Genomic DNA, 27,905 nt, shown 5'->3' with positions numbered 1-27,905 from the left:
ACACAGGTTCAACTCCTGGTCCAGGAAGATCCCATATGCTACAAGGCAACTGAGCTCATATGCCACAACTACTGAGCCTACACTCTATAGAGTCCACCAGCCACAACCCCTGAGCCCACGCATGCCCTAGAGGCCATGCCCTGCAAAAAGAGAAGCCACTGCAGTAAGAACCCCAAGCATTGCAACTAAGAGTAACCCCGCTTGCTGCAAATAAGACCCAGTGCAGCCAGAAATAAATAAAATTAAAAAAAAAAAAAAGTCACCAGGCCAGGAGATGTCTGAGAAGAGCAGCGCTCAGAATCTGACACTAAATTGGTTCTTAAGTGCTGACCAAGGTGGATAAGTCTTTGCCTGCCTTAGGAAGCCTCCTTATGTACTTTGCTAGATCATGGTGTCTGATCCCCCCAGATGGTCACGTGGCCTACAAGTGTCAGTCACAGAGACCCAACTCCACATTGTCATTCAGAACTAATCCCTCCAAGAAAGTAAAATTGCTTTATTGACTACTACTAGGGCTGCTAAAAGAGGAGGGAGTCAGTCTGGGCTGCTGGTGGAGACAGCTGCAAATAAAAAGAATGCCAAGCAGAAACAAATAGCTGAGAGATGACACTGAAACTCTGGCCTCCACTTCACGCCTTGGCATCCCAGTGTCATGAGTCAACAAATCTTTTTCGTGTAAGTCAGTTTGACTTCAGTTTCGGACTCTAGCTCAGTAAGTATGAGAAGGTGGTCGTGGTGGTTGCTAAGTCGCTAAGTCATGCCCGATTCTTGTGAAGCCATGGACTGTAGCCTGCTAGGCTCCTGTGATGATTGTCATTCTCATTCATTCAGTACAACGGTTGAGTGCCTACTAGGTAAAGGCCCTAGGTTGGGGGCTGGGGATAAGGCAGGGAAGAAGACACAGTGCTGTCCTCAAGGAGAGTGAAGTTTAGGGAACAGATAGACATATCAGTGGGGCATCCGAGGTGGCTCAGTGGTAAAGCCTCCGCCTGCCAATCCCTGGAATGGGAAGATCCCCCGGAGAAGGAAACAGCAACCCATTCCAGTATCCTCGCCTGGGAAATCACATGGACGGAGGAGCCTGGCAGGCTACAGTCCATGGGGTCACAAAGAGTCAAACACAACCAAGCGACTGAACACATACACAAGCGAAGGCATGTCAATAGCAGGAATAAGTGGTGGTTAAAGTAGAACTGTGTTAGAATTCCTGATCCACTCCCATATTACTTGTACACACTTGGGAACTCAGAGCAAACCTCTCTGTAAAATGGAAATATTAGTAGCTACCTCATAGGATAGAACAGCGCCTCAGAATAGTGCCTGACACACAAAAAGCACTAAATAAAAGCCGGATGTGGGAGATCCCTGGCAGTCTAGTGGTTAGGATTCCAGGCTTCCACTGACAGGGCTTGGGTTCAGTCCCCAGTCAGGGAACTGAGATAAGCCACGTGGTGTGGCAAAAAAAAAACAAAAACAGCGCTAGGCTCACATGTTGCTATGAGCACTCAGAGGTGAGTGAGGCACCTAACAAAGATGGGGAGGGTCAAAGAAGGCTCTTTGGAGAAAGGAATTGGGCCGTGTGGGAGGTAATAGGCAGTTCATGAAGCCTTGAGCAGGGCAGTGACATGATCAGATTTGGTTTTGGAAAGATCCTTCTGGCCACCATCTGTCTAGGTAGTGAGTGGCTGGAAGGAAGTTTGCTACTGTTATCAATAGCCTGGTAAGCAATGGTGGTGACCTGAGTTATGACGCTCAGTGGGCTTGGAGAGGAGGGATGAAGTGGTAGGGAGACAAAGTGGCAGGGCCCAGTAAGTAAATTAGAGGTGGGAAACGAGTTTCAGAATTTCTGACTTGGGTATCATCCCTGAGAAAGACACCACAAGACAAGATGGAGGAGGGAGATTTATCAATTTACAGCAGAGCCAGTTTGAAGCACTCAGGACGCCCAGAAAGAACTGTCAACTGCTAGTCTTACTCCTGTTTCCACCCCACAGCCATATCGTCTCGGTCAGTGGTCCCCAGCCTTTTGGGCACCAGGGACCAATTTCATGGAAGACAATTATCCACCAACCAGAGTGGTAGGTGGGGGGATGGTTTCAGGATGATTCAAGCACACTACATTTCTATTATTATTACATTGTGATAAATAATTATATAACTCACCATAATGCAGAATCAGATCATCAGGCATTAGATTCTTGTGCAATCTAGATCCCTCACATGCATAGTTCACAGTAGGGTTTGCACTCCTTTGAGAATCCAATACTGCCACTGATCTTACCGGACATGAAGCTCAGGAGGTAATGTGAGCGATGGGGAATGGCTATGAATACAGATGAAGTTTCAATCCTCACTCACTAACTCACCTCTCACCTCCTGCTGTGTGGCCCACTTCCTAATAGGCCATGGACTGGTACCGTACCCGGTACTGGGGATTGGGGACCTCTGATCTAAGTTATCATCTATATGTCTGGGTAAGATGGTTGGATGGCATCACCAGCTCAATGGACATGAGTCTGAGCAAGCTCCAGGAGCTGGTGATGGACATGGAAGCCTGGCATGCTGCAGTCCATGGGGTTGCAAAGAGTTGGGCATGACTGAGCAACTGAACTGAACTGATATGTCTGGGTACGTCATTCCACTCGGTGTTAGTTTCCTCAACTGTAAAATGGAAATAAGGGCATCTGTCCCTGGGGTTGTGTGGATAAATGAGACAATGAACAGCACACAGTAGGCACTCATAGGGATGATAACTAACCTCCAGCACTGTTCCTGGTTGGAAATACCATCCAGGAAACATGAATGAGACAGAAAGGGGAGAAGAAAACACGGAGTTGGAGAGAGAGAGCTAGAGCGATGAATAAGAGTTCAATGTTTTAAGATGATAACGACATTACTAAAAGGATTTACTGTATGCTGACTCTGTGCCAGCCTCTGTTCTAAGCACTTGGTACACATTAACTAGTCCTTCCAACGCTGTGAAAGTGAAAGTCACTCAGTCCTGTCCGATTCTTTGGGACCCCATGGACTGTACAATCCATAGAATTCTCCAGGCCAGAATATTGGAGTGGGTAGCCTTCTCCTTCTCCAGGGGATCTTCCCAACCCAGGGATCAAACCCAGATCTCTGACATTGCAGGCGAATTCTCTACCAGCTGAGCCACCAGGGAAGGCCAAAGATATGTACTGTCATTGTCCCCACTTTACAGATTAGGATAGGGAGCAGAGAGTGGTTTGTCACCGGCAGTGAGGATTCAGACTTAGCTTTACCAAAGCCAAACTACCACCGCACCTAATTAGTTTCAGCCCGACTCTCACTATCATTGAGTTGTGTCCAAAAGAGCTCTGGTCGCCAGAGTGCAGCCAGTCAGCGCACGGATCAAGGAAGGACGCGATGGTATCTGAGCTGGGTCGTGGTATCTTGGAGATGGCACCTGAGCTGAGTTGAAGGATTTGCCAAGGCTTTAATAAGAGGAAGAAGGGGAGTCCAAGGAGAGAGAACAACGTGTGCAAAGGCCCGAGGGCTTAAAGTGCACCCCACCTCCAGAGCAAGAGAGAGAGGCCGAAGCCTGTCGAGGGGAGGGGCAACTGTGAGAAGGAGGGGATGGAATCTGGATTTGCTTCTAGAAGCAGAGGGGACCCTGGAAGCGCCAGGCGCCACACAGCCCCTCAGCTAAGCTGTCACGCACGCTCAGTCGCGAAACTTCCGAGGGCACGGAACGCCACCTCGGGTTCCCGGGTCCCGCTGCGCTCGGACCGGAGGACGCTCGGGCGGCTCCAGCCTTGCGGCGCCCTGGACGGTGGCCCAACCAGGCGGCCCCGGACACACGATCCGTCCCGGTCCTCCCCTCTACTCAAGCCACGCGCTTTGCAATGTTTCCTTTTATTCCTTCCAGACACATCCCCAGAAGGGGCCGCGCCTCCCGCCCGGGGCGGGGGAACGAAAGCGGCTCGGGGGGCGGCGCCGCCCACGCCCGAGGGCCGCGCGGTGTCGATGGCTGCAAGGGCCGACTTCTTACTGCACGCCCTCCATCATCTTCAGGAACTCTGCGGGAAAGGATACGGTGGGGCGCTCACGAGTCTCCCCGCGGCGGACTAGGCCGGGTCCCGGGGTGGGGCGGGGGACCTGCCTCTTAGACGCGGCCCGGGCTGTTAGCCGATACATTGCCCAAAACCAGCCCGCGGGAGGCGGGGAAAAACCTGGCCCCGCCCCGCCCTCAAGGCGGAGGACGCTCCCGTCCGCGGGCCCCGGTCCCCGCGCGCCCCAGACCCTCACCGTCGAAGTCAATGCGGCCGTCGTTGTTCTTGTCCCCGTCCTTCATCAGGGATTCGAGCTCCTCGTCTGTCACGTGCTCCCCGGAGGCTCGGAAAATCTCCGCCAGCTCCTCGGCGTCGATGTAGCCGTCCGCGTTCCTGCGGGAGTGTAGGGCCGGGGCGGGGAGGGGGGCGCTCAGGGCCCGCAGGTGCGATCCGCCCGCGCCACGCCCCCCGCCTGCACCCCCATCCGCCCCCCCGCCCCCCAGAACCTTCCGGCCCTGCGGGCCATATTCAGACTGCTCCGCGCCTTGGCTGCCCCCCGGGCCTCCGACGCACCTGTCGAAGATGCGGAAACACTCAGCCAGCTCCTCCTCGGTCTTGCCCTTGGCGTCCTCTTTCATCTGGCGCACCATCATGACCAAGAACTCCTCGAAGTCGATGGTGCCGCTGCCTGAGGAGAGCGGGTGGTAAGTGGGCCCGAGCCCTGGCTGCCACGCCCCCCACCCCCGAAGGCCGCCGGCTCACCATCCTCATCCACCTCCTCGATGATGGCGTCCAGCTCCTCTTTGGTGGGTGTCTGGCCCAGCATCCTCATCACGGTGCCCAGCTCCTTGACGCTGATGTCCCCGCCGCCGTCCGCGTCGAACATGTCAAAGGCGGCCTTGAACTCTGCCAGGGCGAGGAGGGCAGAGGGCTGAAGTGAGCCTGGCGAGACTGTCAGCCTCACATCCACATACTGTCTCCCCGCCTGCCCAGACTCCAGGTTCCCCGGCACCCCGCCTCCCAGCAGCCAGCCCGCCCACCCCCACTCACCAGCGATCATCTCCTCGCTGAGGTAGGACCGGGCCTCAGCCTGCTGGTCCGTCGTCTGCAGAAGACACGGGCCATCAAAGAGTCGAAAGGACAGCCCGGAGTACATTCCTGCCTTCACCCCGTTCTCCTGCACCCCCATTTCTGTACGTGCCCCCTAAGTCCCTGCAGAGCAACAGCTTCCAGTTGCCCCACTCTGGGCATGCCCCCACAGCACCCAGCTCCACTTTTGAAGAACTGGGGATTATGTCTCGCTTGTCTATCGGAGATCAAGTCAGGACCTCCATCCCCATGACCTTCCGCGAGTCATTAAATGTACCTCATTCCCTCATCTCTTCTCAGCAGCTTTTCCGGGATCAGCTGGAATCAGCCCAGTGAGAAAGAAGGCTTTGTAAAGTGCCAGCACGATTCCAGCATGGTTTTCCAGTTTCCCCTACCTGCTCATCACACTTGGTACTTTAATAGTGAAGTCACTCAGTCGTGTCCTACTCTTTGCGGCCCCATGGACTGTAGCCTACCATGCTCCTCTCTCCATGGGATTCTCCAAGCAAGAACACTGGAGTGGGTTGCCATTTCCTTCTCCAGGGGATCTTCTCAACCCAGGGATCGAATCCGGATCTCCCGCATTGCAGGCAGACACTTTAACTTCTGAGCCACCAGGGAAGCCCGGTACTTTAATAGGTGCTCAATAAATGTTTGCGGTCACACAAATAATAATGTGACAGAAAGTTACTGATTACTGACCAAGGGTCAGGCCATAGACCAGGCACTGGTACCACCAAGGAATCAGGCACATTCCCTCCCTCAGAACTTGCAGAGACAGAGGGTGTAAGCTTCCTTCAGACGACTCAGTCATCGGAGTAAATACCACTCGGTGCTGGGCAGAGTGGGATGTGGGCCTTGTGGGGGTGACAGATGGCTCTGGAGAGTTCCGGTCACATCCAAGCCCAGACACCCAGCTGGGGCTTTGGACTGAGGCTGGTGGTGAGGGAGTGCTGAAGCATCCTAGGAGTCCTTTGGCTGGCTGGCAGCTGCCTGTCCTCCCTGTCTCCCTCCTCCCCTCCCCCTCCCCAGTCCTGAGCCAGAAGGGCAGACTATTTTTAGTAAGGCATGGGCAACAGCAGCTGCCCTGCGGGTCCAGTTACTCCTTGAAGAGAAGTGGGGAGGGCTTTTGGAGGAGAAGCACAGCCTCAAATCCCAGCCCCTCTCAGGGAGGCTGACATCTCTCTAACCCTGCTCTGTCATCTTTGGCCCCTTGGAGCTCTGGGGGTCCTGCTCCTGAGCAGGCCTCCTGTCTTCCAGAGGAGGGCTTTAGCAAGGCTTCCAGCCCATCCCCCCACCACCACTCACTGCCTTGCTGGATAACCCCCTCTCCACCACGAGGGAGACAAGCTAAGGCCCACTCACAATCCCCTGATCCACACTGCTAGAAGCCTCAGAAGATCTCAGGGAACCAGCAAGCCTGGAGGATGGGCCCCTGGAACGTCCTCACAGCCCTCCCCTTCCAAAACAAGTCCAAGGCCCTCTTCCAGCCTTCCTCCCAGACACCGGCGTTCCAGGAGCCTTCAGATTCCATCTTCAAACATCCAAGTGACTGCCCCACCAAGAACCCAGATCTGAAAGATGCCCAGAAGAGCTCCAGTGAGGGCAGAGAGGAAGTCCCTTCTGGTGCTTACCATTTTGCAGGTCAACCTGGGCTCCCACTCTAGGTCACCTTCTCCGTACTCCACCACCCAAAGATGCCCTGGCCCGCTCTAGCCCCTCAGATTTGTAGGGGCACCCTCTCCTCCCACCTCCCTGCTCCCCAGGACTGATGCCCTGGCCAATCAGATCCTGGGGTCAGTGAGCCACCCCCTCCCAGAGTCCTAGCCCATTACCTAATTTAGCCAAGGGCCCTTGCAGAGAAATTTAAGCCTCTGAGCAGGTGGCGGGCTTGACGTCCTAGATTCTTGTGAGGAGAACCCGCCCTGCTCTGCCACTCCTAGTGAGCCCCCCCGCCCCACCCCCAAGAAGCACGCTTGCTCCAAGATGGGTGAGGAAGATCAGGATAGAGGAAAGAGAGGCAGCATAGTAGCATGGAAGAGCACAAGCCTTGACGTTCAAAACCCAAGATCCAAGTCCTATCTCTACAAGCTGTGCATACATGGGCATGTGGCAATGCCACTCTGAGCTTCAGTTTCCTTGTGTGTGAGATGAAGACAGTCATAACCTTCCTCCCAGAGAAACCATGGTAAACAGGAGCTTGGGTTTAAGTCACTGGGCTTGTGCCAACTACTTAAAGTCAGTGCTTTGCAAGTGGAGTGTTTTGTCTTTGAATCAGAGACCAGAGGGGGACGAGACAGGATGAGGGGAAATTGACAGCCACAGTTACTGAACCTCTGCTAAGCGTTTTAATCATCTGATCTCACCCAGTACTCATCCTGTGAGGAAGCAACTATGGTTATTCCCCTTTTTACCAGGGAGCTTTGTAAATCATAAAGCTCTATAGTCACTTTGGGGATTCTTATTCATTCTGACTGAGAGGAAGTTGGGGCAGACGGTCCTCCAGGGACCTGTCTGGAGGGAAAAATGAATAGAGGGGTCCAGGAAACGGGGTGTGCACTTGGAACAGAAATAAACATTGAAAGTAGATTCTTCTCTCAAGCTTACCTTGTCCAGGAAAGGAGGTTTGGGGATTCACTTTTTTAGCGGGGGAGGGGACCAGGGGAGGTTTCACTAAGTAAATGCAGGGACAACTGGCCCTTTGCTGGAGCTCGGGGAAGAAGTCTGGAGGAGTTCAGCTGGCCTCCTAGAGAGTGAAGGGGTGGGTGGATCAAGTCAAATCCGAAGGGAGACCACCCTGAGAATCCACGGGGTCCACCAGGGTGTTGGGATGGGCAACATTCATGGACTCTCATCAAGTAACAGAAAGAGCACGATGATGACTAAACACAGGGGCTGGGGCCAGGGAGAGGGGGCTGGACACCAAGGAAGGCAGACGGACAGTGGCAGCTGGGCTGCCTTCTTGCCCTACATAGATATTCCCAAGGAAAGCTCTGTGGAGCCAGGCCAGGCTAAATAAGGCCTCCCCCATCCAGGCCCAGGGCCAAAGGGTGATGCTCTCCAGGGGGTGCCTATTTGGACACAAACATTGGAACCACTTGATCCTTTAGGAACAGAGTATAGAGAGTATAGAACTCCCAGCAATCCTTTGTTCATTAGTTTGTTCTTTAATATATTCAGGGAAATAGATAAGGTCCAAACTCAGTGTGGCCAAGCAAGGTCCCACTGACCCTTCCATTTTCATTCCCACCTTACAAGTGGTTCTGCTCTGGTTCAAGCTAAAATGCAGCTCCAAACACCACCCTTTATAGCCCTCAAAGCCCTTGCACGTGTAGGTTTGTAGGTGTTTTTTTTAATATTTACTTATTTGGCTGTGCCGGGTCTTAGCTGAGGCATGTGGTACGTTCCATCTTCATTGAGGCATGCAGGATCTTTAGTTGTGGCCTGTGAACGCTTAGTTGCAGCATGTGGGATCCAGTTCCCTGACCAGGGATTGAACTTGGGGCCCCTGCAATGGGAGCTCAGAGTCTTAGCCACTGGACCAGGAGTGAAGTCCCTCAGTTTCTTCGTCTTAAAAATGGACGATTCTTGTCCACTAACAGCCTGTTCCCCAGGAGGTTGTGAGGGTTAGATATGACACCTTTTCAAGTGCCGAGAACCAGGTGGAGGATACCGTGGAACCTCAGGAAATGACAGCCTTGCCTCATGCGCCGAGGGATGGCAGGGAGTGTGTTCCATTCAAAGCCATTCCCCCACCCCTGTCTCCTGCACATTTAAAAAGGGCAGGAGTGGACTTCCCTGGTGGCGGAGAGGATAAGAATCTGCCTCCCAAAGCAGGGGACATGAGTTCAATCCCTGGTCTGAGAAGATTCCACATGCTGCAGAGCAACTAAGCCCATGCTCCACAACTACTGAACCCTCGCTCCAGAGCGAGGGTTGGAGCTACAACTTCCAAGCCCAAGTGCTGCAACTACTGAAGCCCAGGTGCCTGGAGCCTGTGCTCTGCAACAAGAGAAGCCACTGCAATGAGAAGCCTGTGAACCACAACGAAACAAAGAGTAGCCCCTACTCGCCACAACTAGAGAAGGCCAGGCAAAGCAACAAAGCCCAGCGCAGCCAAAGTAAAATTAAAAAAAAAAAAATTTAAAGAAGAAGGAGCTACTATCAGAGATTTTATCTGATCATACAATATAACTAGCAATATCTTCCCTGCTAGGGACTGATAGCTAGGCCTTCTGACAGGAAGGGACAATAAATTCTTGACCTACAGCTGCCTTCTGGATAAAAGATAAAAACACAGCTTGTTAGAGGAATTGCTGAGATTGCAACTGACATCGCAAGATAAAAACAGGATGTGGAACTCAGGAGACCTGGGCTGCAAGGCCCCACTCTCAGAAACCTCTGGCAAGCTGTGTGACTTCAGGCAAGTAACTCAGCCCCTCTGGGTCTCAGTTTCCTCGTTTGTCTATGTGCTATGTGTGAGGCAGGCTCAAATGAGATTGTAAGAACTTGTGAACACTGGAGAAACAATAATCACTGTGTAACTGATGATCCTCTTAGCCCCTGCTCTGAGCTAAGCTCTGGACTAGGGTCCTTTTGGAGAGCTGCAAAATTCGTGCTTCAGTTCTTATTGTTCTTGTTTTACGTATGAGAAAACCTAGGCCACTAGAGGTTAGATTCCATCTCAGATCACATGGCTTCTCTTGGCCTCGGTTTCCTCCCAGAAGAGATGGGTTTCTGACTGCCGCGCAGTGACTTTGTAAAGTTAAAGAGTGCTGGGTGGAAATGAGGGGATAGTCTGCGGCCAGCTTTGGTCTCCGGGAGGGATGGGCGGATTCAAGGAGGGCGTAGCCCCCTCCGGATTGGGGACGATCCCGGAGGAGGCCTGGCCTACCCAGGATTCCCATAGCCCTCCTGGAGCGAAGGGCCCGGGATTCCCGGGCGGCTCCGGGAGCGGGCGGGGCGGGAGGCGGGCCAGCGGCAGGAAGGGGCCGGAGCAGCGCTCGGAGCGGACTGGGCCGGTTCGGTGCAACCCGGTCGGCCTCGGCCAGCCTCCGGGAGCTGCACCGGGGAGAGGGGCGCCCCGGAGTGCGCCGCGGGGCGCAGGAGGCACGGCCGCGGGGAGAGCCCCCGGACCCCTCAACGGGCAGGGGCGGGACCTCCACGGCGCCCCGCCCACCCCCGCCCCGGGCCCCGCCCCGCCCCTTCCCGGCGAGGGGCCGGGGTCCACCTCCCTCCCGCCCCGGCCCGCGACCCGGCGTCGCGCGCTCCCCCCGGGGTGCCATGGCCTCCCGGCTCCTGCACCGGCTGCGGCACGCCCTGACTGGCGACGGCCCCGGGGAGGCGGCGGCCGGCCCCGAGGCCGAGCAGTTCCCGGAGAGCTCGGAACTGGAGGACGACGATGCCGAGGGCCTGTCGTCCCGCCTCAGCGGCACCTTGAGCTTCACCAGCGCCGAGGACGACGACGAGGAGGACGGCGAGGACGATGACGACCCTGACCCCGACCCGCTGTCCGCTGGCGACCGGGTGGCGGGAGAAGACGCAGGCGAGTGCGGGAGGATGGAGGCGGGAACCCTGGGCTCGGTTAGGCCTCCACCCCGGCCGCGTTCCCGAGTTGATCCAGCCGAAACTCGAGACACTTCTTTAAGTGCGTCCAGCTGCCTCTTGGCTGTGTGACCTTGAGAGACTCACAACACCTCTCTGGGCCAAGTTCCCTGTGTCAAATCACTCCCATCTCAGGGTTGTTTAGGGCGTGAAATGTAAGGTCTGGGATACAAACGGTAGTACTGTGCTAGGGATGTTTTGGGGGTGGAGATGTTTATTTAACACCTACTGTCTGCCCGGCAGGTGTTTGGCTCCGGGTCCCTGTCTGGCCCTCGTTTCCATTGATGTCAGATAGGGATAAAGCCTTTGTCATTCGTTGGGAGGAGGATGAATGAGGTCAGGCACCTAATTTACATCAAACCTGGCCCCAGGCCCATCCTGTGCTCAAGCAGAACGGAGTCCCCCACCTGATGGGCAGCGGGGCAGTCAGCTCCTAACCCGGCAGTTGCAAGATTTCTGGAAGAAGTCCCGGAACACCCTGGTACCCCAGCGGCTGCTCTTTGAGGTGACCAACGCCACCGTGGTTAAGGACCCGCCCTCCAAGTACGTGGTGAGTGAGGGTCCAGGACCCTGAGCTATGAGTCTTAGAAGACCCTGGCTTAGAGAAAGTAAGGGAAGCTTCAGCATCCTGGGTGATCTGGCTATGTAGTTATAAATGGCTGCCCCATTTGACGATGGGGAAACTGAGGCCAGAAAAGGGGTGTAATTTGAGCAGATCCTCAGGCAAATGAACCTATCCTATCCCAGTTTTGAGACTAAGAACTACTGTGCATGTCCTCTGCCCCTCGGACTTTTGCAAACTGTCACAAGATGCAAGATACATGGGGAAGAATATTATCTGAGTCAGACTTGAGACCAAGTTGGTATTGGTTGGAAAAATGGGTTTGGCATCCAGATCTTGATTCAGATCCCAGTTATTACCAGTTGTTTGACTTCAGGTGAGTTGTGAAACCTTGACTAACCCGTTTTCTCACCTGAACAATGGGGATAATGCAGGAGTTAAATGAGACAGTACACAGAAAGCCCTTAGCATTGTGCCTGGCATCTTGAAGTGCTCGATAAAATGGTAGTTCTGTTATTACTGTTTTACTTTGGGTTGGCCTGTTGTGGCCTCTTTGCAACTCAGAAGAGTCAGTTCTCCAGCACTCACACCTGTACAGAATAAGCTTGTCCAAAGGACTGGATTTAGGGGATTGGTGTGTGTGTGTGCGCTCAGTCATGTCCGACTCTTTGCAGCCCCATGGACCATAGCCCACCAGGCTCCTCTGTCCATAGAATTTTCCAGGCAAGGATACTGGAGTGGGTTGCCATTTCCTTCGCCAGGGGATTGGTGGATTGGGGTAAAGATTGGTGGGTTGCGGGGGTGTGGGCTGATTTCTTGACTGTGGAAAGGAGGAACACACGGAGGATGCGGTTGGCCTGGTCCTGAAACCCAGCCTAACCTGGCTGGTCATGGCAGCGGCAGCTCCCTGCCTCTCACTTCCCTCCTCTTCCCCACCCTCCTCCATTTCTGACTCAGCAGGAAGGGGACCTGGAGCCTGGTCCCATATCTGGACCTCTCCACCCCTTTCTGAGGCTCTCAGTGAAAAAAGGGCTACACCCACAGGGCAGCTGCTCCAGTTTCAGCGGGAATTAACTCTGATGATCGAGTCCTGAGTGGCAGAAGTCCTGGCTGGGGGTCATGCGCAGGAGGGGGGCGCATGGAGCAGCTGAGAGACAGGGAAGTTGGGAGCAGCTCTGGGAAGAGAATGACAAGATAGAGCCCAGCCTGGCCTGGGCCGGGCCTGGGAGAATCCCAGGGAATCAGGAGCCTGGGGGTGGGTCTCAAACAGTCAGACCTGACTGAGTGACTAGGCAACAAATCCTGCTTCAACATCTCCTGGAAGTTAAGAGCACAGACTTTGGAATTAGGTCGGCCTGGGTTTGAGTCCCAGCTGGGCCATTTACCAGCTGTGTGACTTAGAGGAGGTCTTTAAACCCTTTGCCTTCTCTGGGAGCCTGCTTCCTGAGCTGACAGAGGTATGGACACCTTCCTCGCAGTGAGGTTGTGATGGTGAAATAGTGGCTGTGAAGAACTCACACCACGGTGTGGTGCAGGGTAGTGCTCAGTTAATGATCCTCATTATTACCTGTCATGTAGGACAACAGAAGGATCAGGCAGTGGATCTAAAATGGGTTTTTGTCCAAAAACTACCAATGAAAATAAAAGCTAGATGAGCATAAGGAGTCACTATAGATGAGGGCTTCCTGAAATGTGTTCTGAAGAAAACTGGTTCCCTGGAATATTAATAACTGTCCCTTTAAAGAAAAAACAAAAGCTTTACAGTCAATATGTAATGTTTTGGGAATGTGGAGTTGAACTAGAGTAAAGTAAGTTTCTTTATTGTTAAACTTTCTAATCCTGAATACTAATGTAGACTGAATCTTCCAGAGTGAGCAGGCAAACCTGACTGAGCAGGGGTGGCTCCGATATTGGCAGTTTCACAGAACAGATTTGAGAGTAAAATCTGGGTTTGGTGTTAGTATACTTTTAACATCTATGTGTGTGTATGTGTGTGTGTGCGTATCAGTTGCAACCGATTCTTTTTAACATCTAATGCTTGCTAATCCCCTTTTTAGACCTGTTAGCTCAGCATTATTATAGATTAAGGCATATTTGGGTTCTCAAACCTGGTGGGAAGCTTAGTGATCATCTTGTTCAGCATTTCCCAAACCTCCGTCACCCTCACAATTTTTGTCCTATCTAAATGCTACTTTTACCAATTGGTGCTTATCATTTTTCTTCAAATAAACATATTTTTTTAAATAACTTTAAAAAACAACTTTACAAAACAACTGTAGATGGGAAGCTTGACTGCTGCTGCTGCTGCTAAGTCACTTCAGTCATGTCCGACCCTGTGCGACCCCATAGACGGCAGCCCACCAGGGTCCCCCGTCCCCGGGATTCTCCAGGGAAGCTTGACTAACTCACCATAAAAAGAAGATAACCATAAAAATAAAAGCAGTGAAACTGTCATTAAAGTCTGGCTGGATGCTGCTGCCTGGAGGTGGCGCTGACAAATTCTCTTTCTGGCTCTTTTCTAAAAATGGAGCTGAGAAGTGTTGGAAAGGGGCTTTTGTGAACCAAACTGAGAGCTTCTCAATTTGTAGTCAGAAAGATTCACAGAGAATGAGAGGGGTATCACCTCCTGCCTCTATTCAAGTGTTATTCACTCCAGTACTTACCACCTAAACATCCCGGGGACCGACGTTTGTTCCCGTCCCACACCTGAGTAAACACTGAGCTGAGCAGGCGCTCCATTCACTCAAGTGGAAGTGGACCCAAGAAGGGGACCACCCTGCCCGACTCCCATAGGGAGGGAGCGTCTGACCCAAGGGTAGAACTTGGGTCCCAGTCCAGTGTGCTTTACACTGGTCACTACCGGGACTGTCTGAAGACCTGTGTTGAGGGTCTGGATGGGAATAACCTGGCCATACGGAGCCATGTGTCCAGAATGGAACAAAGCTCCAAGCTGGTCCTAAAGGTTGGCCTGGAGATGGGCCTGGGTTTCAACACACGGCTGGTTTTCCAGAGGGGCTGTCAGAAGAGCTCGCTTCCCAATGGGAGGGGCTTTCCCAGGTGGCACTAGTGGTAAAGAACCTGCCTGCCGAGGCAGGAGACATGAGGCCTGGGTTTGATCGCCGGGTGGGAAGATCCCTTGGAGGAGGGCGTGGCAACCCACTCCAGTATTCTTGCCTGGAGAATCCCATGGACAGTGGAGCCTGGTGGGCTATAGTTCATAGGGTTGCAGCGAGTCAGACGCGACTGAAGCAACTTAGCACACACTCCCTAGAAGGGGTGAGGGGGGCAGCCGTCCAGGCACTAAAGCTCATCCCTGTCTTTTTCTCCCTGTGCTGCCTTGGGCCTGGGTCATTTCAGACGAACCTCAGGTAAGATGAGACTGGGCTCCCCGGCTGCAGCCCTGGCAGCTCCCACCCTCCAGGCTCGATCTCCAGGGTGAAGGGAAGGGGTAGGGAAAGAGAGTTGGAAGTGGGGGTGGGGGGTCAGGGAGGGAAGGGGCCTGGGGACACCCTGCCTCTGCCCTAACCCCCGCCCTCCCTGCAGCTCTACACCCTCGCCGTGATGGGCCCGGGGCCACCAGATAGCCAGCCAGCCCAGATCTCCCGCCGCTACTCGGACTTTGAGCGGTTGCACCGAAACCTGCAGCGGCAGTTCCGGGGCCCCATGGCTAGCATCTCCTTCCCCCGCAAGCGCCTGCGCCGGAACTTTACCGCCGAGACCATCGCCCGCCGCAGCCGGGCCTTCGAGCAGTTTCTGGGCCACCTCCAGGCTGTGCCTGAGCTGCGCCACACTGCAGACCTGCAGGACTTCTTCGTGCTGCCCGAGCTGCGGCGGGCGCAGAGCCTCACCTGCACCGGCCTCTACCGCGAGGCCCTGGCGCTCTGGGCCAACGCCTGGCAGCTACAAGCCCAGCTGGGCGTCCCCTGTGGCCCAGACCGACGTCTGCTAACCCTGGCGGGGCTGGCCGTGTGCCACCAGGAGCTGGAGGACGCCAGTGAGGCCCGGGCATGCTGTGAGAGGGCCCTGCAGCTTCTGGGGGCCGAGAGCCCGCACCCTCTGCTGGCCCCCTTTCTGGAGGCCCACGTGCGGCTCTCCTGGCGCCTGGGCCTGGACAAACGCCACTCCGAGGCCCGGCTCCAGGCCCTGCAGGAGGCAGGGCTGACCCCCACACCACCCCCCAGTCTTAAAGAGTTACTCATCAAGGAGGTGCTGGACTAGCGTCACCTAGACTTAAGGCCACTGTGGGAGAGGCGCCGCCCCCAGATGGGGGGTGGGCTGGGGTGCGGACGAGGACACAGACAGCTGCTGAGAGGCTCCCTGGGGTGCTGGGAACCCCAAGAAGGTCCACAGAGAATTTGCAGCAGACCAAGGAAACGTGCTCTTCTACTGAGCTGCACTCAGGACAGGCTGGGATGGTGCAGGGAGAAAGTGAAAGTCTGACGCTGCCTCTCCAGCTTATGAATACCTGGGGGCCGTGACCCAGGTCAGGGTCGATGATCTGTCTTCCCGCAGGCCAGCCTGGCGGAAGGGCCAGGGACTGTGGCCGTGGAGTCCTGGAGTTGATGGCTGGAGGGAGAGCTGCGATCCTGGCCCAGGGGGATTAAAGGGCAGCAGCTCCAGTGGTTTGAGTCTCTTTATTGGATGTCCTGGACAGAAGGCCCAGCCCTGGATGGTAGTCCTGCCTCAGGAGTAGGGGGAGAAGGGAGATCCTTGAAGCCCCAGGCCCAGCTGGCACCTCTGGCTACAACTTGCTCGTTGAGTCCCAGGGCTTAACTCGGATCACGCCCTCCTGGGCACAGGACACAGCCAGGACCCCGTCCTGACGCCACAGCCGCCCGTGAACCAGGCCCCGGGAGCCACCTGCGGATGAAGAGAAGAATCTCAATGGCCTTCTGTCTCCCGCTGCCCAGCCGAACGTGCTCCTTGCAAGAGGTGCAGCTCGGGTTGGGCTGCCCCATGCCAGAGCCATGCTTGGTGGTGTGATCACTCCCAATTTCCAAGCACCCCTTTAGGAGCCTATTATGGTTGCTCAAGGGTGTAACTCCTCCCAAGGGAGCCCCACTTGATGGTTTAAAAGCACTTTCATGTATCTGCTGACTTCCTCAAAAAAAAAAAATCCCAAGGGGAGAAGTTCTGAGAACAGTCTGGTTCAGTAGTTCAGCTAGGTGGATCTGCCCAACCTCTGGCCACTTGTGTAAGGAAACCCATCAGTTCCTTTTCTAATAAATCTGGCCCTCCAGGCCAGTCATTCATATTATTAAAAAAAATAATCTTCCACAATCACGGGGACAAAGGGGCTCAGGGGAGAGGACATGAAGCCATGAGGAGCCTAGGCACTCCCCTCCGCACTTGGAGATTCTCCCTTGCTACCCAGGGCCGGAGTCTGATGTTTAGGAAGGGAACTGCTGGTTTCTTTTAAACACAGTATAGCCCACTTAGTTCTCACGGTAGCCAAGTAAAGCAGGCCTTGTCCTGTGTTCCAGGTGATGACACTCAAGCCCAGAGAGGCTCGGGAACTTGGCCTTAAGGATCAGGTCAAAGCCGAACCCAAGAGACCTACCATCAAGGTGGCAGCTGTTCCTGTGCTGTGATGCTGTTGGTTCTTGAGAGTCCCTCTTCCCTGAGTATAAAGAGTCCCTTAAGTTTTGTCTCTGTTTCACAAAACAAGGTTTCTCTTCGTTTGAAATGCACTTCCTTGGGACGGAACCCAGGGCTCTGAGACCAGGCGCTGATGAACAAGTCTGGGTTTCTTGCTTCACAGTATAAGGAGGGTCCAAGCAGTGGGGCCCCTACACTGCTGAGGGCCCCAACCCCCAGGCCAGGCTAACTGTCAGAATCACTTAGGGAATCTTCGTAAAAATACCTTCCTGGACCTCATCCAAGCCCTGCAGTCAGAATCCTGGGGGTCAAATCTGGGAATGTTTTGAAAAAGCTCTCCCGAGAGGTGGAAGAATAGGCCCCCAGCTTTGGATCCCTCTGCTCTGGTGCAACCCTATTTGTGTAGACAAGGAAACAGAGCGGAGATGGGACTTGCCCAGCATCACACAGAGAATCTGAAGTGGTTCTGGGACTAGCGCTGAGCCTCAGATAAAGTGAATCATGTCCCCAGCATGTCACAGAAATGAAGAGCTAAGCGGGTGTCCTGTCCTCAGGCCGCACCCTGTCATTTTGAAGACAAGGATGCCGCAGCCTGCGGAAGCAGGAGAGGAAGTGATCTGTGCGGTGCTCCACAGCAAGTGGGTGGGGCAGCATCACCCAAGACAGCAGGCTCCCTGCCCTCCCCACCAAAGGCACCAAGGTCCGCACCCTCGTCCCCCGTGGCCCCAGTACTCACCAGCCCAGGGGCTCTCACACTCATAGAGCATCCAGTGGTCAGCTCGGAAAGGGGCATGGAACCACATGGAGTGGTCCAGGGAGACCATGAAGCCCACCTTGTACTTCCAGTGGTGGGGCAGCATTGCTGTGCCCAGGAAGGCAAAGTCTGAGATGTAGGCCGCCACGCAGCAGTGCATCTTCATGTCGCCCTCACCTGCAACAGGTTCCAGTCCCATCAGCCCTGGGCTCCTGGGCTTTATAGCTCAGGACCTGCAGGGAGGTAGGGAGAAAGGGGCTGCTGTGCACAGATGTGCAGACTCTTCACAAGGGCACCTGGCCCAAGGGGGCGGGTGCGTGTGTGTGATGGAGGTCAAGGGAGATGAAGACTGGAAGAGGGCAGGGGTGGGTGAGGACTGAAAGCCTCCCCCCGTATCCCACCCTGGACCTTGTAAGTATCTTTTTCCAGTTTTGCACAAAGGTACCTTATGCTCAGTAGGGGACCTGGAGAAGAATCTCGGCTAGGTGCCTTGCCTTCCCCAGGAAAGGCCCACGTGAGGATTCCCGTCACTTCCCCATTCTCCCCCTGCAAAAGGCTGAGCTCACTTCTCCATCACTCAGATAAGAAAATGGGCCCATAGTGTGGGAGGACCATGCCCAAGGCCACCCAGGGCAGAGGAGGTACAGGTCTAGACCCCCAAAGAGAGTTTCCTTTCAGGCCAAGGGGTCCGCTTACCAATATAGCCCCGGGCTCGCACCCAGAACATCTGTTTGGGCTCCATTTTCTTCAGCTGGCTTGGAGTGGATGGGTTTACCACCTTGATCTCAATGGGCACTTCCTGGGCAGCAATTCGGTTCAGCCCCACTCGGTACCTCTCCTGGAGCTCCGGGTCCCTGAAAGTAAAGGGGAGAGGGGTGGGGAGACCCCGGAAGATGGGGAACCTGTCTGAGCTGCCTCTTCGGACCCCGCTTGTTCCTCCACAGGAACTCCTGACATCCCCAGACCTCCCCTCCCCTCCAGCAGGCAGGATAGGACAGTATCTGCATCCTTTCTTTGCCGCTGAGGAGCCCTGTGGCCTGCTGCAAGTTAGTCATCATCAGCCCTTTCCCATCTGCAAAATGTGGATGATGACAGTCACCTCCCTCATAGTGAACACTGGGGAGGAGACAACATAATGCATGTGAGGCCAACACGTCACCCAGCCGTGGGGCTACCCTGTAATGGCCCAGCTCCAGGCTATCATCCCTGAACTCAGGTGCTATCCTCCCTGCTCTCTGAGAAGTAGAGTAAACACAGAGGGTGCAGATAGCCAGCTCAGGAAGTGCCTGAGGGGGGCAGGAGTTAGACCCAGGCAGTCTGGCTCCTCCTCCGTTCCTGCTCTTAACCGCTTCTCTATTCTAACCCTCAGGAAACAGGCTGCCCTACTTAGACACTTACCTAACCTGAGCCACTGGGGAAACCGTCTCCCAGGGCAAGGAGGCCATTTCCAGGGAAGCCCCTTCGCCACAGGGACCACCACCCCTCATGCCCCTAGCGCTCTTCCCCAGTATTTCATTTCCCTCCCTTTCCCCTTGAGCCCTGTCTGATGGAAACTTCTGTGATGATGGAACGTTCTGGTCCACTGTGGTGGCCACTAGCCACATCGGGCTGCTGAGGGCTTGACATGTGGCCAGTGTGACTGAGGAACAGATCTGAATTAACTCTCTTTAATGTTAATAAACTCAACACAGCCCCCTGTGGTTAGTAGTTTCCTTATGGGAGACACAGTTCTAGATTCAGGGACCTTTAAGAACAATGTCCTCCTTTCATTCTCAAAGTTTTTTATTTAATTTATTTTTGTCTGCGGCGTGTAGGATCTTAATTCCCCGAACAGGGACCGAACCCCAAGCCCCCTGTAGTGAAAGTTAACCACTGCACCGCCAGGGAGAAAAGAGAAAGAAAGTGAAAGTTGCTCAGTCATGTCCAACTCTTTGCAATCTCATGGACTGTACAGTCCATGGAATTCTCCAGGCCAGAATACTGGAGCGGGTAGCCGTTCCCTTCTCCAGGGGATCTTCCTGACCCAGGGATTGAACCCAGGTCTCCTTCTCAAGTATTTTGGAGCTCTGACCACACACCAGGCTCCATGTTTATTCCTCTCTGTCAAGAGTGGCCTAACTGTAATTTACTGAGCGCTCACTGAGTACCTTGTTATCACTTATCTCTGTCATCCTCACAGCAGCCTTACGAGGTAGGGATTCCGATGGAGTTTAATAACTGATCACAAGCTCAAAGTGGGAAAGCAACTTGCCAGACTCACAAGGTGGCCAGTGACAGAGTCCAGATCTGAGCCCAGGCCTTTCCCAGGTTCGGACGCACATTCGCTCCATCTCACTGGGCTGACTCCCCTGCACGGGGCACTAGGCAGTGGAGCCCTCCTTACCGCTCAGCTGGGAAGCAGGCGGGGCAGAAACAATGATCCCCATTTTTCATATGAAGAAGCGGGGCTCTGAGAGGTAGGAGAGGGGCAAAGCTACACAGCAGGTGGGCACCAAGAGAGGTGGAGCCCTGGCAGGAATCAGTAACCGACCATGAACCTGTGGGCACCTCTGTCAAGTTTATGATTAACTTCCATATCTGAACCTTTATTCCTTTTCTTGTTCAGAACGTGTTCTCCTCAAGACTGAAGAGTATTGAAAGAAAGGTGGGAACTGTAATTGAGCAGGACCCTGTGGGGCCTTCCGGGGACTGGTCTTCATCCACTTCCTCGGCTTTCGCTCCTCTCTGAGGTACCCAGGTAACCAGCATTTGATGCACATTTCCTGAGTTGTTTTACAGCTGTGAAAACTCCCCACCAAATGGAAGATGTCAACTACTGACGACCATGAGCACTTAGCCCTGAGGCCTTCTGGAACCTGGGGACTGATAAGGTTCACCCCTGAGACACTGCCCTGTTACGTCAGCATCAGCCAATCAGAGAAGTGCGCATGAGCGGATCACGTGCCCTGCAGCCCGCCCCACCCTGCCAGTCTAGCTTTTTTCTCCTTTGAATATTTACTTATTTACTTTTATCTGGCTGTGTGTGTCTTAGTTGTGGTAGGGGGGTTCTTTGATCTTCGCGATACTCAGGATCTGTTCGTTGTTGTATGCAAGATCTAGTTCCCCAACCGGGGATTGAACTCAGGCTCCCTGCACTGGCCGCACAGTGTTAGCCATTGAACCACCACGGAAGCCCCCAGCTTGCTTTTTTTTAATTGGAGGATAACTGCTTTACAATGTCATGTTAGTTTCTGCTGTACAACAAAGTGTATCTGATAGGGACAGAGTTAAGGGACAAACAAGTGATTAAATAGTGAATCCCACTAGGGGATTGTGGGCTTCCCTGGTAGCTCAGCTGGTAAAGAATCCACCTGCAATGCAGAAGACTAGGGATCGATACCTGGGTTGGGAAGATCCCCTGGAGGAGGGCATGGCAACCCACTCCAGTATTCTTGCCTGGAGAATCCCATGGACAGAGGAGCCTGGCAGGCTACAGTCCATGAGGTTGCAAAGAATCAGACATGACTGAGTCCCAACAACTAAGCACTAAGGGATTGTTAAGTAGAAAAAGTATGGGAAACCCTGGTAAGTTAATGATTACTCAAGAAAACAGGTTTGTTTAGCAACAAAGCCATGCAACAGAAGCACGAGACCTGCCCCCAAAACAATGAGACCCACATCCTGCCCAGTGAGCTCAGTAAGTTAATGATCCCTGGGACATACTCTGCACACATGAAAAACAGTCATTTATGGACATAGCTTGACCACGCAGGGACAAGAAAACTTCCTGCTCAAGCTGGAGGAGAAGCTGATGTTGGAAGCATGACATCTACTCAAGAAAGACAAAGACGTTCTCCTCCCCACTTTTCCTTCGATTATAAAACTGTAGCCCAGTAAGTTCTCAGGGTGTGTGGCATGTCTCTCCCACCCACTTATAAGCCTCATAAGCATCCTCTCCTAATAAATCACTTATCAATCACTTTGCCTCTTGCTGAATTATTTTCTGTGCTGAGCCATAAAGGACTATGGTGCCGAAGCTCTTCAGAGCCCCTGAAGTGACACCAAATGGTTTCAAATCAGCTGTAAGTATACCTATATTCCCTCCCTTCCACTCCCCAAATCCCCAATCTAGCTTTTTAAAATGCTAGTTGGGATCCACTGAAGGAGGCCGTGACCCACCAATGGGTGGCAACGGCAGTTTGAACACTGTCCTGGGGCCTCCAGGTCTCTCACCTTAAAAATTGGCCAATGAAGTCCTCACGGCCAACCACCTCCTCCGGCGGGGGCACAGCAGGCATGGAGAACTGGTGCTGCACGGGGCTGGGCTGGGCCTTCTGGAAGGAGGCCTGGCAGATAAAGATGGGCCTGCCATGTTGCACGGCCTTCACGAAGCGCACAGAGAAGCTTGCCCCTGTCCGCGTCCGCTCCACCTGGTACAGCACCGGCACCTTCGGGTCCCCTGCAGCGGGCACAAGGCACACAGTGAGCCCAAGTGAGCCCTTCGGGCCCGCTCACCTAATGGTTCTCCGTTTCTTTACTGCTCAGTAGCTACTGACTCGGAGAAGGCAATGGCACCCCACTCCAGTACTCTTGCCTGGAAAATCCCATGGACAGAGGAGGCTGGTAGGCTGCAGTCCATGGGGTCGCTAAGAGTCGGACACGACTGAGCGACTTCACTTTGACTTTTCACTTTCATGCATTGGAGAAGGAAATGGCAACCCACTCCAGTGTTCTTGCCTGGAGAATCCCAGGGACGGGGGAGCCTGATGGGCTGCCGTCTATGGGGTCGCACAGAGTCAGACACGACTGAAGTGACTTAGCAGCATCAGCATGAATGAGTTCTAGACCTGTTCTTTAAAATTTGTATTGGAACAAAGCAGGTAGGCTCTGCAGTATATTGAAGGAAGAGAGAGAAAGAGTTATGGAGTTGAGTGCATTTGTTACATTGACCTGAAACAGATAGCCAGATACTTTTCCAGCTAAGTTATGTTTCTTCAGGATCAGCAGAGAATTGCAATTCGAGGTCTGCAACCATGGTGAGCCAGGTACAAGTCCCCGCCCAGCAAGGGAAGGAGCCCGCTTTTATAGAGGGGGGTGGGGGGGGCGGTGAGGGGGGCGGCTACTGTACAGTGTAATTGGGAGGGTCCTAGTAAACAAGGAACCTGTGGTTTTTCATTGGCTGATTCCTTGCCAGAAAGGAGTCTTTCTTTTTCCTCTTGGGCTCCATTGTCACAGGGCACGAGGGCGCCCTCTTCTGGCCTCCCAACACTCCTGAATGGAGGTTTCCGTTTAATTTTTTACAGTTAAACTAAGGTATCCTCTCATGTTGGTTTCACATTAACTACGCCAAGTGGGTCTTATCCCAATTGTATAGATGGGGAAATTGATGCCATAAATAACATTTTTGGAGAATACAGCCAAGCCCATTTGTTTATGTATTTTGACTATTGTTTTGCCCATAAAATCGAAAATATTTATGATCTGCCTTTATAGAATGTTTTTTGACTCCTGCTGTAGAATCTCCAAGCTCTAAACCTATGCCAGGGCTTCCCTGGTGGCTCAGCTGGTAAAGGAACCCACCTGCAATGTGGAAGACCTGGGTTCCATCCCTGGGTTGGGAAGATCTCCTGGAGAGAGGAAAGGCTACCCACTCCAGTATCCTGGCCTGGAGAATTCCATGGCCTGTACCAAGCCAGATGACAACTATCTAGAGAAATACATTTTTTAAAAAATAAACAAAAACCCAAACTCACATTCTCTCCTAGGCATCAAGAAAAAGAATTGGTATGATAAATGGCCAAGAACCAGACCCCAACCTCACAGTATCTTTTAATTAAAAATATCACTGGAGGACTTCCCTGTAGTCCAGTGATTAAGATCTGTCCTTCCAATGCAGAGAACAAAGGTTTGATCCCTGGTCAGGGAATTAAGGTCTAAGATCATTGGAGCACCATCACTGTTTATAAATCTTGATGTACCTGATAGAGGGGGCTTCCCTGGTGGCTTAGCAGTAAAGAATTCACCTGCGGAGACTCAGGTTCAATCCCTGAGTCGGGAAGAAACCTTGGAGCAGGAAATGGCAACCTACTCCAGTATGCTTGCCTAGGAAATCTCATGGTCAGAGGAGCCTGGCTGGCTAAAGTCCATGGGGTCACAAAGAATTGGACACAACTTAGCAAGTAAACAACACCCTGGTAGTGGGTCACATCAGAAACTAATAAGAGCTTCCCTTTCTGCCTTGCTGCCAGGAAGCTTGGAACTAACTTTTGTATAAAACTGCGATGATATGCCTTAGCCTAGTATTCTAACACAATCATTCCCCCCAAATCCCAGTCTCCTGGCCCTTTAATTTATTACTTTTAAAACTTTTGCCCCAAATGTTTTATTTTTTCCCCACACTTTATTTTCTTGCAGATTATATTCCATTACAGGTTATTAAAAGATATTGAATTCTCTATGCCTCACAGTAAATCTTTGTTGCAGATCTATTTTATGTATTAATAGTTTGTATCTGTTAACCCCATACTCCTAATCTGCCTCACCTTTTATTTTATTTTTTAAATTAAAGAATTTATTTTTGGCCACATCACACGGCTTGCAGGATCTTAGTTTCCTGAACAGGGATCGAACCTAGGCCCTCCACAGTGAAACCATGGAGTCCTAACCACTGGGCTATTAGGGAATTCTGACTTTTAACAGCCAGTTATTTTAAGCTGTCTTCTTTCAAGAAGCAGAAAGGGGATACAAATAACTGGTGATTATTAGGATATAGTGGTGTTGGCACCATTCATTTCATGCTGCTCCTGGATGGAGAATTTCCAAGAAAGTGGATGCCTCCCACAGAATCTGAGATGGGCTCTCCCATGGTTTTGGAATTATTTCCCAAGAGTGAAAGAGAAAAGCACAGAAGGAGAACAAAGCACAGAGCTTGGAGTCACCCAACCTCAGGTTCAAAACCTGGCCTTGCCTCTCTGAGCATTATGGAAGCTCCTTACATAATCTCTTTGGGTCCAAGGTTCCTTACACGTAGAATAAACACCTCTCGGGTTTACTGAAGAGGATCAAACAAGACAGTGTAAATAGCTGTGCACTATAACATGCAAACTGTAATCACTCCAATAAATTCATCGTCAAAAAATAAAGGTAAGTACTGTTTATGGAGAACTCACAACCTGCCAGGCCCTGCACTAGATACTTCACCTACAAAGACTCAGAATTCTTTTCAGAAACTGGATAATGAAACCGGTTCAAAGGGATCAGATAATGCTCCTACTTCCACAAAACAAAACAAAACTGTCTCACTGGGTGAGAAGGATTACAGTATCAAAAGGCCAGGATTTTTGGAGTTTACATGCAAACTGAGGGAACCAAGGGCACAAGGGTACGTCTGCCTCCAACTGGCATAAAGGTTAAGAACAGGGCTCACCTTAAAATAAGCATTCAAATACTTTATAGCAATGACTATCAGGAAAGGACAGGAAATAAAGGGATGGGGAGTGACCAACAGAGTATAGTACGAAAAGGTATATTTACTATTAAACTATTCTATATTTGTATATATGCTGGGAAAGACTGAAGGCAAAAGAAGTGGGCGACAGAGGATGAGATGGTTAGATAGCATCACTGACTCAATGGACATGAATTTGAGCAAACTCTGGGAGATAGTGAAGGACAGGGAAGCCTGGCAGGCTGCAGTCCTTATGGACACGACTTATCGAGTGAACAACAACGATTCTATATTTGTAAAATGAAGGGGGGAAACCCACTGTCTTTTTTAATACCGATCACATTTCATAAAGTTGCATAAATTCTTCTCAGCTGATGGGACCACGCAGAAGGCAGAAACTCTTAAAATTGGGAGCATCTGCTTAGGAGTGAGATTTTTATGTTTCTCAAAAGAGCATGAGTTTTAAAAGATTATGCTCTTTCTTTGATTTGATCCCAGAGTTGTAAGCAGCTAGAACAATCTCGCTTGGCCCAGGCCCTCCTGCATTTTTCAGGTGGGAAGAAGGAGAGGGTGAGGAAGAGTGGTTATCTCACTCAAGGGCACCTGGCAAATCAGTGACAAAGCTCCATCTAGACCAGAGGTCTCTTGATTCCCAGGCTGGTCTCTTTTCCAAACTCCCAGCAGAGATTCCAGTACTTCTCTGAGGAACCAGCACCAGGACTGGCATGAGAAGGTGTGTAAAGGATAAAGAGCAAAAGACCCACTGGGAACAGTTAAGCACCAACAAGTACCTAGTATCTCAACAGGTACTGGGCCTAAGGTTCTTCCTGGCCCCTGCCCTTCTTCCTCTAGGCTCCCCTGAGGTTGATCAACTAACCTCACCATCCCTCTCCCTTCTCCTTCTCTCCTGCTTTCTCCTCAGTCACCACCCCCATCCCTCAAGGCCAGAATTCTTCTGCTGAGCCACCTGTGCTGGGGTGGGGTAGGGAGGAGTTGGTTTACCTGTCCGTACGAAGTAGCAGTGCAGGGAATGCACATGGACATCTTCACTCACAGACTTAGCTGCAGCCACCAGGGCCTGGCCCACGATCTGACCCCCAAACAGCCGCTCAGTTGAGGGTACCCAGTAATGCGTTCCTCTGTGGGGAGAGGGGGACAAGAGGAAAGATTTGGGGGCTGAGCCAAATCCTACGACCTTCCGTGAGCCTCCAGTGTAGGATTTCTTAACCTGATTGGGGTATGTGATCCTTTGAGAATCCGGTGAAAGCCTTTCCCTAGACAAATATCCTAACATCACTCTATCTACAACTCCAAGGCCTTATCTGTGGACTTCAGTAAAGGGATCAGAGAGGGAAACTGACTTGAGAAAGGTCACACAGTTCACAAACTACCATCCTGAGCAATATCTGGGTCTTTTGATCCCAAGTCCAATATGTCTTCCATTGCCCATACGAGGCTAAGACATAAGCTTGTCTCAACGCCTTGAGTAGACCAAGATGAACCCCACAAGCTGCAGGTGGACTGCATTAGCTCTGCCACTTACACCCCTCAACTTTGATAGACCAGTTCTTAAAAGAACTAAATTTAGAACTTGGAGACCCTCAGACTTCAAGTCTAACCCATTCAGTGCACAGATGAGGAAACGCAGCCCCCAGAGGTCAAAAGTCTCCCCCAGTGAAAGATTAAGGATTACGATTAAGTCTCAAGCTTCCCACTGCCCAGCCCAGCATTTTTCATATAAGGCACTGCAAAATTCCTGGCAGTTATTTGTAGTTGGTTAAACAGGGGAAATTAAGTTAGTGCCTAAAACAGCTTCCAATAACCCAGGAGGAGCCTTGGTAGCTGGAACTGTTACACCCCGTTACAGTCAAGAAATTTAAGTGACATCAGGAAGGAAACTGGCTCAGGCCTCAGAATGAATAAGGAGCTACTAGACGCCACCTCGGAGAAGGCGATGGCACCCCACTCCAGTACTCTTGCCTGGAAAATCCCATGGACAGAGGAGCCTAGTAGGCTGCAGTCCATGGGGTCTCGAAGAGTCGGACACGAGTGAGCGACTTCACTTTCACGCATTGGAGAAGGAAATGGCAATCCACTCCAGCGTTCTTGCCTGGAGAATCCCAGGGACGGGGGAGCCTGGTGGGCTGCCGTCTATGGGGTGGCACGGAGACGGACATGACTGAAGCGATTTAGCAGCAGACCCCACCTAGTGGTGGTGGGGATGGAGTATGTAAAAGGAAAAGATAGTGACTGTGCAAGGAGCTGGGGATAAGTTTGTTCCCTCGGACAAATCACTGCCCTTTCTGGGCTGGCTCTCCCAGGGACCTGACCCTTCCTGGGGAGGCTGCTGAGAAGGATACCTCGGATCACCACTTTATCTGCCCAGATTGCCAGGACCTCCCGGGGATGAGGCTGCACAGATCCCCGCGCCGAGGAAGCCGGGGCAGCTTCTTCAGACACAAGTTCCCTCCCAATTACGACAGAGGCATCGCGCACAGAGCCCATCCTCGTTCGGAGGGGTACGAGCAGAGGCAGTGGGGTTGCAGCAATCAAGATCAGAAGACTCTGACCCGATGCGGGGTTGCGGACCAGATGCGGCCGGCTACCTGAAGAGATCCTCGTCCAGCGGCTCGAGGTTGAGCACGCTGGTGACCAGGACGCTGCGGAGGTCCCCGGGTGGATCGCCGCCGCCCTGTTCGTCTTCCGGGTCCTGAGGGGGCGACATGTAGTTCACCAGCTGCCGGCACGGGCGCTGCGCTGGAGGGGCACACGCGGACACCTGCAACAGAACGCGCAGCCTCGGGAGGACGCTTAAATAACCGGAAGTCTCCCTCAGGCCATAAGAAAGAAGGA

General features: G+C 52.7%; 3 protein-coding genes across 5 annotated transcripts; 1 reads left to right on the top strand and 2 right to left on the bottom strand.

The window, feature by feature from the left end:
• Window positions 1-3,866: 3,866 nt before the first annotated feature.
• On the bottom strand, window positions 3,867-6,852 carry TNNC2 (troponin C2, fast skeletal type). Its single transcript, XM_027558414.1, has 6 exons — window positions 6,743-6,852; window positions 5,070-5,124; window positions 4,782-4,925; window positions 4,593-4,707; window positions 4,276-4,412; window positions 3,867-4,046 (listed from the first exon to the last, which is right to left on the bottom strand). Exons 1-6 carry the CDS (start codon window positions 6,743-6,745, stop codon window positions 4,015-4,017), a joined length of 486 nt encoding a protein of 161 aa, XP_027414215.1. The 5' UTR covers window positions 6,746-6,852; the 3' UTR covers window positions 3,867-4,014.
• A 3,190-nt stretch (window positions 6,853-10,042) lies between these two features.
• SNX21 (sorting nexin family member 21) lies at window positions 10,043-16,528 on the top strand. Its single transcript, XM_027558408.1, has 3 exons — window positions 10,043-10,653; window positions 11,084-11,262; window positions 14,818-16,528. Exons 1-3 carry the CDS (start codon window positions 10,392-10,394, stop codon window positions 15,490-15,492), a joined length of 1,116 nt encoding a protein of 371 aa, XP_027414209.1. The 5' UTR covers window positions 10,043-10,391; the 3' UTR covers window positions 15,493-16,528.
• Window positions 15,890-27,894, bottom strand: ACOT8 (acyl-CoA thioesterase 8). Of its 3 annotated transcripts, XM_027558410.1 has the most exons (7): window positions 27,659-27,894; window positions 26,055-26,191; window positions 21,839-22,064; window positions 18,323-18,480; window positions 17,609-17,803; window positions 16,835-16,894; window positions 15,890-16,134 (listed from the first exon to the last, which is right to left on the bottom strand). In XM_027558410.1, exons 1-7 carry the CDS (start codon window positions 27,775-27,777, stop codon window positions 16,016-16,018), a joined length of 1,014 nt encoding a protein of 337 aa, XP_027414211.1. In that variant the 5' UTR covers window positions 27,778-27,894; the 3' UTR covers window positions 15,890-16,015. The 3 variants fall into 3 exon arrangements, with proteins under 3 accessions (XP_027414211.1, XP_027414210.1, XP_027414213.1); XM_027558409.1 differs by having other exon boundaries at window positions 15,890-16,894; XM_027558412.1 differs by lacking the exon at window positions 16,835-16,894.
• Between the last annotated feature and the right edge of the window lie 11 nt (window positions 27,895-27,905).

The sequence above is a fragment of the Bos indicus x Bos taurus genome, chromosome 13 (assembly GCF_003369695.1).
Source record: "Bos indicus x Bos taurus breed Angus x Brahman F1 hybrid chromosome 13, Bos_hybrid_MaternalHap_v2.0, whole genome shotgun sequence".
In the NCBI taxonomy this organism is placed as follows: domain Eukaryota; kingdom Metazoa; phylum Chordata; class Mammalia; order Artiodactyla; family Bovidae; genus Bos; species Bos indicus x Bos taurus.
This window is presented reverse-complemented; position numbering and strand designations above follow the sequence as displayed.

Coding starts and splice junctions, on each gene's coding strand:
- SNX21 (XM_027558408.1), top strand. CDS start 10,392: ATGGCCTCCCGGCTCCTGCACCGGCTGCGGCACGCCCTGACTGGCGAC. Junction 10,654..11,083: donor GGTGGCGGGAGAAGACGCAG/GCGAGTGCGGGA, acceptor ACCTGGCCCCAG/GCCCATCCTGTGCTCAAGCA. Junction 11,263..14,817: donor ACCCGCCCTCCAAGTACGTG/GTGAGTGAGGGT, acceptor CCCTCCCTGCAG/CTCTACACCCTCGCCGTGAT.
- ACOT8 (XM_027558409.1), bottom strand. CDS start 27,777: ATGTCGCCCCCTCAGGACCCGGAAGACGAACAGGGCGGCGGCGATCCA. Junction 26,192..27,658: donor CTGGACGAGGATCTCTTCAG/GTAGCCGGCCGC, acceptor CTCTCCCCACAG/AGGAACGCATTACTGGGTAC. Junction 17,804..18,322: donor GCGAGCCCGGGGCTATATTG/GTAAGCGGACCC, acceptor AACCTGTTGCAG/GTGAGGGCGACATGAAGATG.
- TNNC2 (XM_027558414.1), bottom strand. Junction 4,926..5,069: donor CAGCGAGGAGATGATCGCTG/GTGAGTGGGGGT, acceptor TCGCCCTGGCAG/AGTTCAAGGCCGCCTTTGAC. Junction 4,708..4,781: donor CGAGGAGGTGGATGAGGATG/GTGAGCCGGCGG, acceptor CGCTCTCCTCAG/GCAGCGGCACCATCGACTTC.